The following is a 19931-nucleotide window of genomic DNA, read 5'->3' on the forward strand; positions in this document are numbered from 1 at the left end:
TCCTAACCGCCACTCCTCTCCCCTCCTCCTCTCCACTCCTCCTCCTCTCCACTCCTCCTCTCCACTCCTCCTCTCCCCTCCTCCTCTCCACTCCTCCTCTCCTCTCCTCCTCTCCCCTCCTCCTCTCCCTCCGCCTCTCCCCTCCTCCTCTCCCTCTCTCCACTCCTCCTCTCCACTCCTCCTCTCCTCTCCTCCTTTCCCCTCCTCCTCTCCACTCCTCCTCTCCACTCCTCCTCTACCTCTCTCCCCTCCTCCTCTCCATTCCTCCTCTCCCTCCTCCTCTCCACTCCTCCTCTCCCCTCATCCTCTCCACTCCTCCCCTCCCCTCCACTCCTCCTCTCCTTCCTCCTCTCCCTTCCTCCTCTCCCCTCTCTCCACTCCGCCTCTCCCCTCCTCCTCTCCCCTCCTCCTCTCCACTCCTCCTCTCCACTCCTCCTCTCCCTCTCTCCACTCCTCCTCTCCACTCCTCCTCTCCACTCCTCCTCTCCCTCTCTCCACTCCTCCTCTCCACTCCTCCTCTCCCTCTCTCCCCTCCTCCTCTCCACTCCTCCTCTCCACTCCTCCTCTCCACTCCTCTCCATCTAGCCACTCTGCTTTTAAACAGCAGCCCTCCACGCTAAGTGCCAATGTAGCAGAAACCGCGGACCACCGCGGCGGTCTTACTCAGCACGCCGGCACCCCATCAAAGGCGGCGCGGCGGCCATTCGCAGCCAGCCCAGATTGCTAGCGAGGCGACCATTCGTCACGCCGGCGCAGGGTCCGCAACCCGCCGCTCTGAAAGTGATTGCAGCAATAACAAAGGCCCGGTACCCCCTAATTTATTTTACTGTGTATATTTTATTCAGGGAGGGCTGTAATTTATTCATATTCCACGTTGCCTTATTACTGTTTAAACATCTGTTATTTTGCTTTATGGACTAGATCCAGCCCGCTGTTCCCTCAATACTTAATACTTTCATCAGAGCTAGACCTCTTATCCTGTAGTCGTGTTAAATGTGCCCGATTTATCGGCCTTGTCTCGACAAATAAAGATGCTCCTCTGCTCGGTCCACACAGCCCAGTGCATATTTTCTACCCTTCCCTCCTCTCTTTATGTCATCCTGTTTTATTTGATCCTTCCATCTCCTCTATCGCTCTCATTTCTCAATGCCACTATCCCTCGCTCTCCCCTACCATCCCTCCCTCCACCCCTCCACCCCTCCCTCTGCCTCTACACCCCTCCCTCCACCCCTCCATCCCTTACCCCGTCGCTCCATCTCTTCCTCCATCCCTCCCTCCATCCCTCCGCAGTCCCGCCCCAGGCTCCGGTCATCCAGGGTCTGGCCAGGGAGGAGGTACAGGCGGGTAAAATACTCCGACTGCTGTGTGTGTCCCAGGGAGGGAACCCACTGGCCATTCTGCATTGGACTAAGGTACCATTCATAGTTCCATCACACACACACACACACACACACACACACACACACACACACACACACGCTCACACACATGCACACATTTGATACATGCACACACACACACACACACACACACACACACACACAGACACACACACACACACACACAAACACGCGCGCACGTGCACACATTTGATACATGCACACATACACACACACACACACACACATACACACACACACACACATGCACACATTTGATACATGCACACACACACACACACACACACACACACACACATGCACACATTTGATACATGCACACACACACACACACACACACACACACACACACACACCACACACTCAGTGTGCACAGTTAAATCTGCTCTCTGCCCTCCTGTGGGTCAGAACGGGCAGGTTCTGTCCACCAGCTGGGAGGAGGACACAGAGGCCCGGAGGTCCAGCAGCCTGCTGACCCTGCCGGTGAAACCCGAGGACAACCAGGCCCTGCTGGTCTGTGAGAGCGTCAATCAGGTGTCCCCGGCCGCTCTGTCCCTCAAACGCAGGCTCACCGTCCTCTGTGAGTGTCCGCCGCGTTAAAACACACACACACAGGCTTGCAAGTGAGCACACACTCTCACACACACCAAGACAAAACACTGAACCAGTGTGAAGGGGCAAAATAATGTATTTTCTGGATGTGGGAAATTTAATTATGTCTCTGTCTATTTGACTGTACGTAATCCCACTCAACGAAGCCATCATTAACATTTTACGGGGACACTAACTCTTGTCTCCAATAGTAATACCAATACTCTTCCTGTAGAAGCACAGTGCTAACATCATTAATGAAACCAATGGTGATTATGACTTCAAGCCCATATTTCAGCCAGGATCGTATTAGACTCCCTGCATGGTCTTTTAGAGTGAGCTAATTTAGCTGATTCGCTCCAGTGCTCTTCTCACAGGGCAGTAAAAGCTGCACTTTGTGCAGTGATAATAATGCCAACAGGTAATAGATTATACATTCCATTTTTCTGCATAGAGTATTTTTTTCAGCAACAATAAAACAAACCGGAATAAATTAGAGGTGTCTGGGCCTCAGACCGGTGTTATATACATCACTCAGCGTCGTACTGTACCATGTTGGTCACAGTCTGTCTCTGGCAGGCAGCTCCCAGGACACCAAGATCCCCCACAGACATCGGCTCTCATTCAAAGAGCATCCATGTTGAAAATAAGCTTCAGAGTGACTACTCCGCTGGGGCTGAGACTGGGGCTAAGGCTAGGGCTAGTAGCTGGGGCTAGGGCTAGGGCTAGGGCTGGGGCTGGGGCTGGGGCTAGGGCTAGTAGCTAGGGCTAGGGCACTACTAATATAGAGGGCACCTGTCAATGTGATTGATTTATGACCCCTAATTAGATATGCAAATGAGATGAAACGTATTTTATGACCTGCACCTGGTCCGGGGTGTGTGTGCTGCTGTTCTTCTGTGTGTCTGAGGTGTGTGCGTGTTTGGGTAATCTGTGTGTGTGACGGTGTGTGTGCGTGATTGGGTATTCTGTGTGACGGTGTGTGTGTGTGTTTGAGAGTTTGTGAGGTGTGCTCTAATGAGGTTGATGTCCTTTAGATAACATATTGTGTGTGCGTGGCTGTGGGTTTGTGAGGCGCGACTTGTGCCCCCCCTGTCTGTCCCCGGTGCTGACCCCCACCACCCAGACAAGCCCTGTGTGTGCGTGGCTGTGGGTTTGTGAGGCGCGACTTGTGCCCCCCTGTCTGTCCCCCACCCAGACAAGGCCTGTGTGTGTGTGTGTGTGTGCTGCTCTTCTGTGTGACGGTGTGTGCGTGGCTGTGGGTTTGTGAGGCGCGACTTGTGCCCCCCCTGTCTGTCCCCGGTGCTGACCCCCACCACCCAGACAAGCCCTGTGTGTGCGTGGCTGTGGGTTTGTGAGGCGCGACTTGTGCCCCCCCTGTCTGTCCCCGGTGCTGACCCCCACCACCCAGACAAGCCCTGTGTGTGCGTGGCTGTGGGTTTGTGAGGCGCGACTTGTGCCCCCCCTGTCTGTCCCCGGTGCTGACCCCCACCACCCAGACAAGCCCTGTGTGTGCGTGGCTGTGGGTTTGTGAGGCGCGACTTGTGCCCCCCCCTGTCTGTCCCCGGTGCTGACCCCCACCACCCAGACAAGCCCTGTGTGTGCGTGGCTGTGGGTTTGTGAGGCGCGACTTGTGCCCCCCCTGTCTGTCCCCGGTGCTGACCCCCACCACCCAGACAAGCCCTGTGTGTGCGTGGCTGTGGGTTTGTGAGGCGCGACTTGTGCCCCCCTGTCTGTCCCCCACCCAGACAAGGCCTGTGTGTGTGTGTGTGTGTGCTGCTCTTCTGTGTGACGGTGTGTGCGTGGATGGTGATTCTGTGTGTGACGGTATGTGCGTGGATGGGCTGAGAGTTTGTGAGGATGGGGCTAAGGTCAGACTGCAATAGAATATTGGCCTGCAACGGTGCTGGTGGTAGTACGGTCACTAGAGATAGGATTTTTTCTCAGTGTTTATGGTTTTAAATACATAATTATAAACGGTAAGGATGGAGGGGCTGGTTTTAGTGTGTTTTTTCACTGTGTCTGTGTGTGTGTGTGTGTGTGTGTGTGTGTGTGTGGGGGTGAGATGATTAGGGAGGGGGGTATAGGAGCCGGTACAGGCCTACTAAAGCAATAGGGGTTCGGGGGCTTTTTCATCTCTAGAATAGATCAGAAGATTCTCTGGGTTTATCCCACCTCCTGGGTGTGATAAGCTTCACTTACAAAAGGTGAGAATGGAGGGGATGGGAGTCGTGTTGTCTACTATTAAAATGTGGGTGGATCTATAAATATGAGTTTCCCTGATTCATTGTGTGTTTGACATCAGTCACTCAGCAGAGCCCGTCACGTGGTCTTCAATACTTTTGAGTTCTCTCTCGGTACTCTTGCTATTTTGCTCTTGCTATTTTCATCAAAAAACGATGGACAGCTTTTTGGACGATCATCACAATATGAATGTTATTGATGGATGTAAGTAAACATTTTGGTGGTTATATTATAGCCTATAATTTTGTAATATTTAAGAATGACCTAACATGGTTTTTCGTTTTGTTTTCTGTTGTTTTAACAGTGTGTGATAATCTGAGGGTAGCGGGGGTTGAGACTTCTTTCGAAAATACCCAACCTAAGCCATGTTTGAAACGCCGAGGGGGCGGGGTCCGTAAGCCACTACGGTTGAAACGTCGTCGTGCTTTGGTTTCTAAAAGACGATCCGTCGGGAAAGTATGCGTGTCAGTCCCAGGACCACCAGCGGATCACGAAGCAGTATGTGTTAACGATGCGCCTATTGGTAAGTAATATGCATAAACAAATAATATAAATAAGATGTCTTTTTTCTTGCTAGATTTTAAAAAATAGTCATTTTACAACAGTACATTATATAACTAGCTCCCTCTCTCTCTCTCTCTCTCTCCCTCTCACCTTTTCTCCCACTCCCGTCCTCTCTCGCGATCTCTTTCCACTCCCGTCCTCTCTTCCCACTCCCGTCCTCTCTTCCCACTCCCGTCCTCTCTCGCGATCTCTTCCCACTCCCGTCCTCTCTCCCGTCCTCTCTTCCCACTCCCGTCCTCTCTCGCGATCTCTTCCCACTCCCGTCCTCTCTCGCGATCTCTTGCCACTCCCGTCCTCTCTTCCCACTCCCGTCCTCTCTCGCGATCTCTTTCCACTCCCGTCCTCTCTCGCGATCTCTTCCCACTCCCGTCCTCTCTTCCCACTCCCGTCCTCTCTCGCGATCTCTTCCCACTCCCGTCCTCTCTCGCGATCTCTTCCCACTCCCGTCCTCTCTTCCCACTCCCGTCCTCTCTCGCGATCTCTTCCCACTCCCGTCCTCTCTCGCGATCTCTTCCCACTCCCGTCCTCTCTTCCCACTCCCGTCCTCTCTCGCGATCTCTTCCCACTCCCGTCCTCTCTTCCCACTCCCGTCCTCTCTCGCGATCTCTTGCCCCCACCTTTTCCCTCACTCCCGTCCTCTCTCGCGATCTCTTCCCACTCCCGTCCTCTCTCGCGATCTCTTCCCACTCCCGTCCTCTCTCGCGATCTCTTCCCACTCCCGACCTCTCTCGCGATCTCTTCCCACACCCGTCCTCTCTCGCGATCTCTTCCCACTCCCGTCCTCTCTCTCTCTCTCTCTCTCTCTCTCTCTCTCTCTCTCTCTCTCCCTCTCTCTCTCTCTCTCTCATCACAGACGGTGAACGTGATCTCATAGCAGACGGGGAACGTGATCTCATTGACCGACGCTTAATGGCCGAAATATTTGGTGAAAGTAGTACGAATTTAGATGACATTAATCCCACAATCCCTAGTGATTGGTTTGCACAGATCGGAGGCGGGTTAGACTCATTAGAATCATTTGTAGATCCAGATGCTTTGGCCGTAAATCCTTACATTTTGTTATCTCCACTACAGCCTACTTTTGACGACAATGCAACCCCTCACGAGCCAATATGTACAGATGCCTCTAGCCTAGTTGAACCAGACGTACTGGTGAATAATATTGCATTACAATCGGCCATTGAGAAGGCTGTCCTGGCGTCATTTGCCGGAGATACACAGTCCTCAGCGCTTAAATCAATGACGCGTGATATTTGCGCATCAGTTGATCAATCTGTCACGTCTGGAATAAACACTATTGTAGCCAAGATATTGGAAAGCGTGACAGGAGCATACCAGAACGTGTTTACACAGATTATTGCGCGTCAGGATGCTATGTGTAATTCCATGACGGAAAAATTGGCTTCGATAGAATGCGTGTTAAAGGAATTACAGTGCGTCAATGCGAGCGTCGCATCACACCATACTTTATACGATCGCAAGTTTTTAGATATTATAAAACGTCTTAAAAACCAGGGGGCAGTGACCGATAGTGTGGCTGGGGTTGATTGGCGACAGCTGGCTGACTTAATAAAGACGATCGCTAATCTTACAGCTGCGCAGCGTGAGAATATTCCCTCTTTCAGCAGATCAAGCGACCGGCTGCCGCTCATCGAGAGACCCAGCGCCAACGTCAGTCCACGACGTGTCAGTCCACACCGTCGTATATTGTTTTAAGACTAATCAGCTATGAATGATTTGATGTGAGAATTATGTGATTGTTTTTTTTTGTTTTCTTTTCTTAAAGGTCTGATTATGTCTGCTGTTAATTGGCCTAGATATGACGAAATATCATCTGAGGAATATGATGATGATAATGATGAGGATATTGACATTCCAGAATTTTTTAATAATGCTTTGACCGAAGCCCGTCGTATATGTAATGATGGAGTTTGTGATTATTTTAACCGTGTATTGAGTGATTCTGTAACTGTTATGGATTATAATAATACAATTTGTGATATCTCTGAACCAGACGTCTCTCACTTTAATTCATGTTTGACAGAGTCACTACAAATGTTAAATGTGATACCCCCAAATGTGTCTCAACATTTTAATTCATGTTTGACTGAAGCTAGGGGAATATTACAACAGGGGGGTCATAATTACTCACCACCTATTTTAAACGATGATGATATAATTACATTGCGTCGATCAGGTGGAAATATTGGAGAATATGTAATATTAGCCCAACCACGTTTCAATAGTGTAAGCCTAAGCCGCCGTTTTAATTTCAGAGGCTTTACGGCTGGGGATATTGTATCTTATGTAAACCATATTCATGATACGGTGAATTCGCTAATAACCTTCTCGAGAAGGATAGGGGGGGAGGGGTCTATTTTAAACATGCGTGTTACGGCGGATAGTTTTCAAGGCACAGTCCAATCAATATTATCACCCGATAACGGTTATGATCCAGAATTAATGGTAAGGGCTTTTGAGAATATATTACAAAGTGATGAGAGTATACCGAGTGATGAATCACTTCAACTGTCGTGTTCGATAGCTATGTCACAGGCGGGCGGGGGCCGGACAAAACTAGCCAGGCTAGCCCATAATGAACTACTTAAAAAAAAAAAATTATCGCTGTTTTTTCCTATGAATAGCGTAAACAAGCTATGCTTTAGTATATGTATAGCTCGTTATCTAAATAAGGAACAGACCATGAATGAGTTGGAACAAGTAGCAAAATGCTTACACCATCGTTTGGGTTTCACAGAAAATCATGAAATTTCATTTAATGAAGTGTCCTTATTTGAAAAAATGCTTAATATAAAGATTGTAATTTTCCATAGAACCTTAACTCATGAATTACTGAAATACCAAACCACCGACCAGCATAATGTTAGTACCGTTTTTCTATATCTCCATGAAAATCACTATTATTTAATAACAAAGTTAAACCGGTTTCTTGGCACCTCATATGTTTGCACCTACTGCCACAGAGGTTATAATGATGAAAGATTTCATGAATGCATTTATAAATGCGGGGTATGTAATAATTTAGATTGTTGTAAATATCCAAAAAAGACAATAAAATGTATTGATTGTAGGCGTATATGTAAATCGAAATTCTGTTTTGATAAACATAGGTTATTACAACCAATGAAAAACGGGTCATTATCTCCATCACAATGCGCTGTGGTTAAATACTGTGAAGAATGTAACAGACGATATTATAAAACATCAAAGGCACACAAATGTATTATAGGCAAGTGTCCATTTTGTTCGGAAAACCTGTCGCCCGATAATAATCATTCATGTTTTATTCAACCGGTGATTGTTAAACAACCCAATGAAAAGTTAATATTTTACGATTTTGAGACAAGATTTGAGGATGGTAGACATATTGCTAATTATGTACATGCTATCACTTTTAATGATCAAGTGTTTAGTGCCCGTGGGGATGGTTGTGTGCGTGATTTATTGAATCATTTTAGGGTATTAAAATATAGGGAATACACATGGATTGCGCATAATGCATCAGGCTTCGATAATTATTTGCTATTGTCCGAATTAACAAAAATGAATGTTACACCCTCTCTGATTTTGTCTGGTGCTAGAATAATATTTATGTACGATAATTTATTTAAACATCGCTATGTTGACAGCTATGCACATTTTCCAATGAGACTCGCAAAAACACCTGCCGCATTCAATTTGCATTGTGAAGACAAGGGTTATTTTCCTCACAAGTTTAATATAAAAGAGAATGAATATTACATAGGCCCATACCCCTCTCGTGAATATTATGGCTACGCTTTTATGTCCAATAAGGACCGAGCTGCATTTGATATTTGGTATGACAGTGTGAAGCACGACATATTTGACTTCCAAGAACAGATATCACAATATGGTGCTAATGATGTGGTTTTATTGAAAGCTGCTTGTTTGAAATATAGATCTGAATTCATAGAATGTACAGGTGTAGATCCGTTCAACTACACTACGTTAGCTTCCTGTTGTATGAATGTATTTAAATCAAATTTTTTAACCCGTGATACGATTGCTTTAACTTATAATGGATGTTACACATCGCAACATAAGAGTCATTCAAACGTCTCCATCCAATGGTTGGAATATCTAATCTATTCACGAGGCGTGCCAATACAACATGCGGTAAACACGGGCGAGGCCCAGTTTGGGCAATACTATGTCGATGGCTTTTACGAATGCAATGGCCAGAACCACGCATTTGAATTCAACGGATGTTTTTTTCACGGACATGATTGTCAATATGACTCGAACTGTATCAACCCATTATCAGGCGTTTCTTATGGGGCTTTGCACATGCGATTTAACGATAAATTAGAAATTCTTAGGAGCGTTTATAATCTAACGGTTGAAGTAATGTGGGAGTGTGAATGGAATCGAATGAAACAGACAGACCCTAACGTTATAGCATTTATGAATAACTATGAAATACCGGAACGTCTGAGACCTCGAGATGCGCTTTTTGGAGGTCGGACAAACGCGTATAAATTATATCATAAAGTCTCATGTGATGATGATGAGGAAATAAGATATTTAGATTTCACGAGCCTTTACCCGTTTTGCCAGGCTACAAAAACATTTCCTACCGGCCATCCTGAAATCATTTTTAAAGATTTTCTACCGATAGAGAACTATTTTGGTTTGATAAAAGCGCGTCTACTGCCACCTAGAGGGTTATTACATCCAGTGCTTCCTTATCGGACAGCGGGTAAATTAATGTTTCCCCTATGTGCCAAATGTGCTGACCAATTAAATCAGCTGAAACAATGTAATCATAATGACGGTGAGCGCGCCATATTAGGAACCTGGGTGAGCTTGGAAATATTGAAGGCCATAGAAAAAGGATATATATTGGTGAAAATGTATGAAGTATGGCATTTTCCCCAGCAATCTGATTCTCTATTTACTGACTATGTTAAAACATTTTTAAAATATAAGCAGGAAGCAAGCGGTTATCCTGATAATGTAGTGACCCAGGAAGATAAAGACAGATACATCGACGATTATCGTGAGAAACAGGGTATCAGTTTAAATCCCAGCAATATTACATTAAACCATGCGCGACGGTCTATTAATAAATTAATTTTAAATAATCTATGGGGCCGTTTTTCAATGAGAGAGAATTTGCCTACCACAGTTCTGTTAAGAGACCCCGAAGAGTTCTCACGTTTCATTTTTGGACGGGGTGTGGATGTCAAATATTTTTCTTTCGTCTCAGAGGACGTCGTTTTATTGCAGTATGTGAATACATCCGGAACTATGACTCGTACTAACGATATTAATGTATTTTTAGGGGCCTTCACAACTGCTTATGCGAGATTAGCCCTCTATGATCTCATGGATAAATTGAACGATCGATTATTATACAGTGATACGGACAGCGTGGTATTTTTACAGAAGCCAGGTGTTTGGGCTCCGACGCTAGGACCGTATTTAGGTGATCTTACAAATGAAATTTCGGAGGGTGATTATATTATAGAGTTTTGCTCCGGGGGTCCAAAGACTTATGGATACCGTACTTCTGGCGGTGCAGTTTGTATGAAGGCCAAGGGGATCACGTTGAACGCCGTCAACTCAGAGGTGATTAAATTGGACAGCTTGAAACAATTAGTAAGTCAGTTCATTTCTGAACGTGATGATTCAACACATCTTTTAGCCCACACCGAAAATATCATACGCGTTAAAAAGAACCTTACTTTGAAGAACCAGACTATTGTTAAAAAGTTCAGAATCGTCTACAATAAGAGGGTGTTATTATCAGATGGTACCACGTTACCCTACGGTTATTAAATATGGAAAAACAATCATCCGTCCTAAAGGATGATGTCAATTTTGATTTTAGACTAGCCCACCCATTTTCATGTATTATAAGCGGTCCGTCTAACTCTGGTAAAACGTATTTCGTGGAGGGGTTACTACGAGAGGCCGATCGTCTAATATCTCATAAAATTGATCATATCGTATACATATATGATTGCTGGCAACCGCTATATGACCGATTGTTAACAATAAGAAACATTCATTTTGTGCAAGGATTACCTCAAAAGTTAGATGATGATGATTTACTGCCCCCAACTAAAAATTGTTTATTAATATTAGATGATATGATGAATGAGGCGTCTAGTAATCTTGAGGTTGGTAAAGTCTTTACACAATTTGTCCATCATCGTAACCTGTCTGCTCTATATTTAATTCAAAACATATTTGTACAGGGCTCTGCTAGTAGAAACATAAGCCTTAATACCAATTATATGATTTTATTTAAAAATCCTAGAGATACCTCGCAAATTTCTGTATTGGCACGCCAAATGTACCCCGGTAATACACGTTATTTTATGGACGCATTCAAAGATGCAACCTCTATACCTTACGGCTATCTTTTAATCGACTATAAAACCACGACACCGGACGCCTACCGGCTCAGAACTGATTTGTTAGCCCCGTACCAAGCCGTGTATATTCAGAAAAAACGTTTGTAATATTAACCTATCCATCACTCAACATGTCGGAGCGTATTAAACGTAATTTACCTCTCTTGAGGATGTTACAAAAGGCTAGCCCGGGGGAGAGAAAGTCTATTCTACAAACCGCATCAAAGGAATTGATACTAGCACTGTGCGAGCTAGCTTTTAACATATTCAAGGGTAATATACCGTTGAATGGATCTCAGTATAAGAATCTCTCTAAAAAGAAGGCCCAAATCAAATTTATAGCAAATAAAAAAATTGGGTGGTTTAAGAAGAGACGGGCTATTAATCAAAGTGGTAGCGGATTCCTCCTTCCACTATTAAGTATAGCGCTACCGTTCATATCAAGTCTCTTTAAACGTTCTGGTTGAGTCAAAATGAGTGCTGAGAAAATGTATCTAGTTCCCCAGCGGGAGATACAGCGTTTACGAGACGATCATGGTCCAGTGCCTATAAGACAAGCGGCTGAAAACAGGCTGGATGATAATATGAGGGAAGTGTTAAATAGGAGCGATCTAAATACTCACGAAAAAGCTCTACAATATACCGCCTTATTACAGCGCTATCTGGGGTTAGTCAAGCAAGGTGAACAGGAGACGAGCATGTTATCCCTATCATTACCACCAGATGTCGCCACGACCCCAGGTCATAATGATAATACATCCGCCAATGCAACAGGGGTCGCTGTGACAACCGCGAGCACTCGTTCAGACCGACAAATCAGTGATGACGGCAGTCATTTTTTGAAAAGTATAGCCGCGCGAAACAGAGAAAATGCTCAGTATCTCCTGGAAATGATAACCCAATCTAACGGTGTTGTGGGATGGAATCTTATGGATGAATTGATACATAAGGGTAGTATTACACGAGGGTCTAATGTAGGATTACTATTAAAGAGACTCACTACACCACAATTGCGTAGTAACTTTAAACGACCCATAGGGTGGCATGAGTTTCTATTAGCCTGTTCCGACCTCGATATACCTCTCTCAAAAATACCCAATACCCACGTTCGGGCTAGATATCTCCTGATTAAACAAGGTAGATCAGCCAACCCGCCCGATTTAGCATCCCCCGTTAGAACTACTACTACTACTGCTACTAATGCAAAGAAACCTAGAAAACGGGCCGTGAAAGAATGGGAGGAATGGTCATAAAATCGTTTTTTTTTTTTGGTTTATGATTTTTTATTTCTTTGATTTCCTTTAGTTATCAGAATGTTATCAGAATGTTCTAATGTATGTGTATTGTGTGTGTGTGTGTGTGTGTTGTATGTGAAAATATAAACAATGATGTAATCATTTTCAAAAATGTTTTATTGATGATAAATATGTATTGATGCATCGTTATTATACAATAAAAAACATATTGAACAATAAATAGGTGTTTCATCTTGCTTTATTTTATGTATTTGAAATGTTACAACAAACTCTGAAATATATATATACAACATTGACATAACACTGACATAAGTCATCATAACACTGACATAAGTCATCATAACATGGACATAACTCAACATAACATGGACATAACTCAACATAACACTGACATAATACTGACACAAGTCAACATAATGTGATAAACATTCTATATCAAATCATAAAAGAGGGTGATTCTTTATAAATATACCCCTTGATTCTACATGCTGTAGACATTTTAACCCTGTAGATATACACACGCAGGGCAACAGTTTTCTCACAAACAATGATACTAATCTATCATTTTTATCAGTATTATTACTGTACAAATCCAAGAATTTCATATAACTTTTACCTCTAAGCATATTAGAAAGAAAGAATATGCAGTGTTCACCGCAACAGATGGAATCATATCCCTGTATTTGTTGACTGGAATATTGAATATCGTCACAGGTCATTTTGAGAAATCTATAAATACTGTCTGGAAACATTCTATAGTCGGGGCTGTTCCCATAACTATCGAAAAAACTACCAGTCATGTCAGACGATAGATACAGAGCAATCCAATGTTCCCCGGGGAGGTGTGATGGGTGTGTGTTTACGATGGCTGTTGCTGGGAGATTAGTGACACGCCTCCGAGGAAGTTGGTCACTAGCCAACACTCCGAGAAAATGGTTTTTTGTGGATATTTTATCCATAATATTTGTCAACTGTATAGTATTCATTTTTATTTTTTCAATAACAGTCCATAAGAACCTGTCGCCTATTAGATACTTCCAACACACAGTCAAACACCGCATATACGATTAATGTAATGGTCCTGGGGAGTGGTTGACTAAACCTGACCTCCATGCGTAAGCTACCTGATTTGGCCAATGACAGATGACCTCCACACTCATCGTCCGGCGCGAGATTGAACGCATACAATGTATAGCCAGCCATAAAATCTTCCCTACTTATGGGCAAGCTACGATTCATTAAGTGTCGCCCTGTAGCCGTGATGAGTTGATAATAATCACGCGCAATACAACCGGCTTCGAAATTAGGCTGTAGCGGTTTGGTAGGGTATTGCTGGCCGTCGAGATAAACGGCTATGAATTCTAGATGATTATGTTTAAAATTAAAAGGGTTTTTATGATAAACACCCATAAATGCATCATTATCAACGAAACCCACTACTAATGATTTAGGCATGGTACCCAGAAAAAGGTTTTCTTGATTAGATATGCGTGACTGGGCCGGTAGCGAAATAGTTTTCACTACCACCCGGTCCAATGCATATCGAGCGGTCGCATTGAGCAAGGCTTCGGCATGACCAAGCCGTACCGGCGGGGAGACTGTCACCTTTTTCACAAATAACGATGCATACGTTATATTTAGCGTGTAGGGGATGTTGCCGTCCCTCATCAGACAGAATTCATCCTTTGTTCTCATAAGACGTATTTTTATATCAACCCCATTTAACATTAACTTTTCTTGAAAGAAAATATCGGCGTGTATGGGGCCAATCAATTCAGTTACATGACTTTGTTGTGTAAATGCCGCCCTCGAGTTGAGACCGGGGTTGTTACCCTGTGTGTCAACTTCGTCCATATGACCCGCTTGATCCTTGTAAAATAAACCCGCGGTGAAATTTGTTTCCAATACTTGCTGATCATAATTCAATAGACATTCGATAATACTTCTATACGGATAGGTGGACGAGCTTTGCGACACTAGGCGGTCTCCTAACGTCACATCAACTTGTGAAAAAATACTGGCTATCGGATAGTTAACCAGGGCTACATTTGCGCCGGCCGGTAGTGCTTGGCCGTCGGGTAAAGTGATTCTAACCCTTAAAAATAGTAATGTGTTATTCAAATCTATGTACTCTTCTCCACTCGAAGGGATGAAGAATTCTACAGGTGCCGTTCCGGAAAGGGCAGAGACAGGCTGGATCTCAACATATTGTGATTTCTCCACGCTCGTCTGGGTCAATGGGAGTGAAAATAAATCCAGTTCCGTTTTTAAACCTTCGTCGGATAATGGATGTAGTAGCGACATCTTTAATTAGAATATGCCTTTAAAGCCCCTCTTGACGGTGCTATTTTTACGCTGTTTACGTCTAGCGGGTCGTGCTGATAATGAACGCTTGGCCGCGCCGCGTTTACTTTTCTTGGTGACGGTCTTAGCTCGACCCCCGGGCGGCCGCTTCACACCCCTGCGTGTCATTACCATCAATCCTGACCCATCCTGATTCGAGCCTAAATTGTTAGACATAACGCGGCTCACCACATCACTGACTAAACCTTTTGCGGCCGTCTTTAAATGCGGTTTGGCTAGCGCTATACCCGATCTGAAAAACGGTGCTACCATGCGATACAGGCCCCTAAAAAGACCCCCAAATCCTCGTCCGTACTGCGTAAATGATCCTGCGTAACCCGGTAGATGCCCACCACCGGCCTGACTTTTATAATAAGAGACATACCGACGGCTGTCATTGTATGCCATCTTTACACCTTAGATATGCAACTTCTGAGGAACGGGGCGGAAGTGTAACTTGACTACCACCTTACCATGGGTAAATAAAACTGTTTGATCCTGATCGTTTTTAATATCGATACATATATCTGTGATTACATGTCTTGCAAGCGAAACGTAGTGTGCCTTGTCATAACACACTGTGACTGAATCCTGATGCTCACCCGATATATGTACACATCTCAACAGAGGCACATAATGATCCCCCACTAATTGATATCGTATAAAATCACAGTAAATAAATAATGTGTAAAACGCTCCATAAAGATCCGCGGGGTATTTTGCATAATGTCTCACTTGCCCCGTATTCAGATCTGAAATAAATGACTTGCTCCCCACAGCTTTTATCAAGCCACGACCCTCAACTAACTCCAATCCCAAAATGGATGATAATTTCACATTGAACTTTAGAGCCATAGTATCAGCGCACTGCATATAAACTTTATTTCGGACGGCATCATAAGATAACCTAGCCCGTAACCCCTCTAAAAAGATGTTGATAGCAGCGATTATGCCATCGATGCTTGTGTAGAAACCGTGAGGCACCCTCTGTGTAACAATGATCTCCGGGTCATTAAAACAAATATCAAATACACAGTCTTTTTCAGCGATAGTCTCCCATGTACGGGGGTAATTAATTTCGATGAGAGCGACTTCCCACATACCCGGTAAGTCTAATACCGTGCGTAAATTAGTCCTGTATTTTCCAATCTCATTATCCGGATAAACAGATGCCGAAGAGTTGGAGGGGAGTGTAACGTAAAATCCTCCTGAATCACTCATTTTTGACACTATATTCATTCATGAATGAATGAACGTAGGATATGGGACTCTGCGTTTCTTATGCGTCCACCACCTCATGCTCCGGAATCCAACTGTTGAACTTTTCAGGCCATCCCAACCATTTCACTAGAACCATACGCTTCTTGCCAGTTTTCTTTCTTGATATGATTTTATCAATCTTAAATCGATATCCTTTATTCAATTTAATCTTTTGTAACTCTTCTTCATAAAAATTACCTTCAATCAGTTCTCCATCATAATCCTTTAACCGGTAGATGGGAGGGGACCGTGGAATTCGTTCAGTTATAGTGAAATATTCATGGGTGTAGGTTTGTTCATATCCCTTATCAAATATACCACGGTTTCTTGAAACCCTTACAATATCACCCACCTCATGCCTGAATCTTACAGATTGTTTTTTATTACCGTCTATACCGTATAAATTGTTAAACACCACACGCTCATTGGCAAGACAAACCTCTGACGGCCTCATCTTAATAGCCGTATGTAACGAATTATTATAGGAGCTGACCAAATCCTCCAAGACATCAATGTATCGTTTAGAATTAACCGCAGTCAAATACCTCCACATACGGCCTTTAATAGTCCGATTGAATCGCTCCACTACAGAGGCCTTTACCTCACTATTTGTTGAAAAATGGTTTATTTTATATTTCCCCATTAGTTTTTTAAACGTAGTATTGTAGAATTCGGTTCCATGGTCGGTCTGTAGTTTACAAGGTATTCTACCGCTGGACATTACATCCTCAAACGCCTTGGTGACATCACTGGCGTTTTTAGTTTTAATACATACACACCAGGCAAATTTGCTAAATACATCTATACATGTCAACATATATTTAAAGTCGTCATTATATTCGGCATACATTGACATATCGACCAAGTCTGCTTGAAATTGCTGATTTAGACCAAAGACCATGACTCTGCTACGTGGATAGTTAATCCGCTTTGCTTTATGCAATGTGTAAGCATCTTCACCGGAGAGCCAATTAGTCACAGAATTATTTGCCACTTTCCCTTCGAGTGCTCGTTTGAGGCGTTGTTGGCCCCCGAAACACCCCTCACTAGTGGGATCATAATATAAGCGCTTCATACGTGACTCCATGGTATGATTTGTTTTGAAATAATGAGAGGTTGTTACTGATACAATGATTTTTATTTAGAATATAATCAAGAATAGTTATACATTTCACACATACGCTCAATACATTTTGTCATATTTTACATCTTATCGAGCAGTTTTAAAAATTGAATACATTTATCAACGTTTTTTCTTATCAGAAATTCGGCTAAAACAGTAGCCACAATAGACACATTAACGGTCTCATTTTTTAACATTTTCATTATACAAAAATCAGTCACAAACGTACAAATAACAATGAAAGTACCCATATTTAAACAACCCCATGTAGGCTGAGACATGCAATTTAAAACCAATGACACGGTCATGTGACAAGGGGCATGCGCATCGGAGCACATCTCCAGCAGACGCGTCCAGTCGCTGGCTATCTCCCTCCCACGCTTCATGAGTTTCTTTAAGTTGCATAGACGCCCGGATGTCCTAACGCTCGCATCTTGATTAGTTGTAGAATCACCGCCCGCTACATGATTATTATGTATTTGAGCAATTTCATCTACAATCACAGAATACAATAATGAGGTCAATTGCCCCTTGAGAACGACCTCATCGATGACACGAGGCTCTTCCACCACGATTGATGTGAATCGGTTGCCCATCTTCTCATTGATGATGATGATGATACGACGATGATATTTTTTATGAAGAAATAATGCCGCGCCACCGCATCAATGTGTTCTCTACAGCGTCTTTGACATCTTTATCCATCAACGTGTTCCGGATCTCTCTCAACTTGGTGCAGATTTGTTTTTCAGCTTGCAGTTCGTATATCACTGTTTCAATACATCCAATAATTTTCTGTGGCGATGGATAAAGACCCTTTTTTGCTAGCACATCAGACAAAATCTGTGGTAGCGCCGGAACCACTATTTCAAGTAATATATCAACTGCATTTGTTTCAAGGAAATGAGCAGGGGGGTCAAATAGACACGGATGCTGCATTTGGCTAGGATGCTGTATTTTACAGCCGTAACATGTCAGCTTTAACCTATCACTAATTACGTCCTCAAGTATCATACATGTCGACACCTTTACAATATGCACTCCTAATGTAGTGAGAGGTTTACCCAATATTAAATAGGGATGGCTGGTTAATTGGTCATCAGCATAATTCATGGGTGGAATAACATCGTATCCGGCTTCTGCTTCATATTGTGAGCCCCCGTAGGCATCAACCCAACTAGATACCCAACCGTCATCTGAATCATAGTCTTTAGCTGACTCATTGTCTTTAACAGACGTTTTACCCCCATTAACACTAGCCATGTCATAGTTCTGTGTGCTTGTGCTGGCAACTGCCCCGTCACGGGTCAAGAGAGGTTTTATACCGTAGGAGTTGGAGGACAACGTGGGAGGGGCTTTACTTGACCGTTTCATCATTTAGTCTTTGATGGGATGCTGAAAGGCCTAGGGGAATGAATGATTTAAGAAAGTCTCTCATTGACACACACACACATTCATCTATCAACCGTAAAATTAAAAATTAAAAATTCATAGAAGACATTAAAAAAAGAAACCCATATCAAGTCATATCTGCCATATCAAGTCTTTTAGAATCAACCACTATGTCTGGTTGAAGTATTCAAGATTGTTTATGAATAAAGTACGTTTAATACCATTAAAATCCTCCAAGACATTCCTCCAACGAAAAATGTCATCTATTCTATCAAAAATATCGTACATTATGTGCACATCGCTTAAAGGAAAAACGAAAAGAGCATCAGAGTCTGCGATTACATTCGATAAATCATTAGGGTTTGCAATAATGGTATTTCTATAATTTCCACCGCATACATACACATAAGTGCCTGTTTTTTTAGAATCCCTGTCGGCAAAAACAAAATATTGTTTTTCACCACATTTAACGAGCTTATTGTATAAAACCTCGTTTTCAGGTATTTCCAATTGACGCAGATTTGATAAAACGGCCCCTTTAAACGACCACCAAGACTCTCTGTCAAAAACCACCCCGTTTTTATCTAGTTCTGCCGCTACATTAGTAGTTGAAATCTTGACAGTTGATTCCTCTTTATCATAGACATACCCCGCCAGTCTAAAATCGCTGAGCATCCAGCTGAACTCTCTGTCAATGTCATAATCATACAGATTACGGAGCAAACTACCAGGCCGTCTCGTTAATGCCAAATCTCGCGGCACCACTTTTTTAGGCGCACGGCATAAAGTAGGACTATGATCGACTATAGGAATTCTGATACGCGGGTGGTGGTCCGGCGTGTGACACGGAGGAGAACTCGCCATCGTCTGGGTTGAGGTCGTGAGAGAGAGAATGCAGAGCGGTGGCTAGTACCGTGATGGTCTCTCGGTTATGAACAGCCTCGGCTGTAATGAGCTTATCCTTATATAACACAGCGCTAAGAATCTCCCCGTTTAACGACCCATAATCACTCAGTAGAAACACACTCACACACACACACACACAGTGAAAAAAACACACTAAAACCAGACACCACGCCTCCAACCCCTCCATCCTTACCGTTTATAATTATGTATTTAAAACCATAAACACTGAGAAAAAATCCTATCTCTAGTGACCGTACTACCACCAGCACCGTTGCAGGCCAATATTCTATTGCAGTCTGACCTTAGCCCCATCCTCACAAACTCTCAGCCCATCCACGCACATACCGTCACACACAGAATCACCATCCACGCACACACCGTCACACAGAAGAGCAGCACACACACACACACACACAGGCCTTGTCTGGGTGGGGGACAGACAGGGGGG

At 43.7% G+C, this 19931-nt stretch overlaps 1 protein-coding gene across 1 annotated transcript in view; it reads left to right on the top strand.

Moving 5' to 3' along the window:
* Positions 1-19931, top strand: part of nphs1 (NPHS1 adhesion molecule, nephrin) — a gene marked incomplete at both ends in the record, with an annotated part of 38303 nt that overhangs the window by 13510 nt on the left and 4862 nt on the right. Inside the window, 2 exons of the mRNA XM_084442041.1 lie at positions 1291-1412; positions 1809-1980. Of these exons, the coding sequence (XP_084298167.1) occupies positions 1291-1412; positions 1809-1980 (294 nt within the window). The remainder of the gene's footprint in view (positions 1-1290; positions 1413-1808; positions 1981-19931) is intronic.

This window comes from Borostomias antarcticus (assembly GCF_949987555.1).
Source record: "Borostomias antarcticus genome assembly, chromosome: 8".
In the NCBI taxonomy this organism is placed as follows: Eukaryota; Metazoa; Chordata; class Actinopteri; order Stomiiformes; family Stomiidae; genus Borostomias; species Borostomias antarcticus.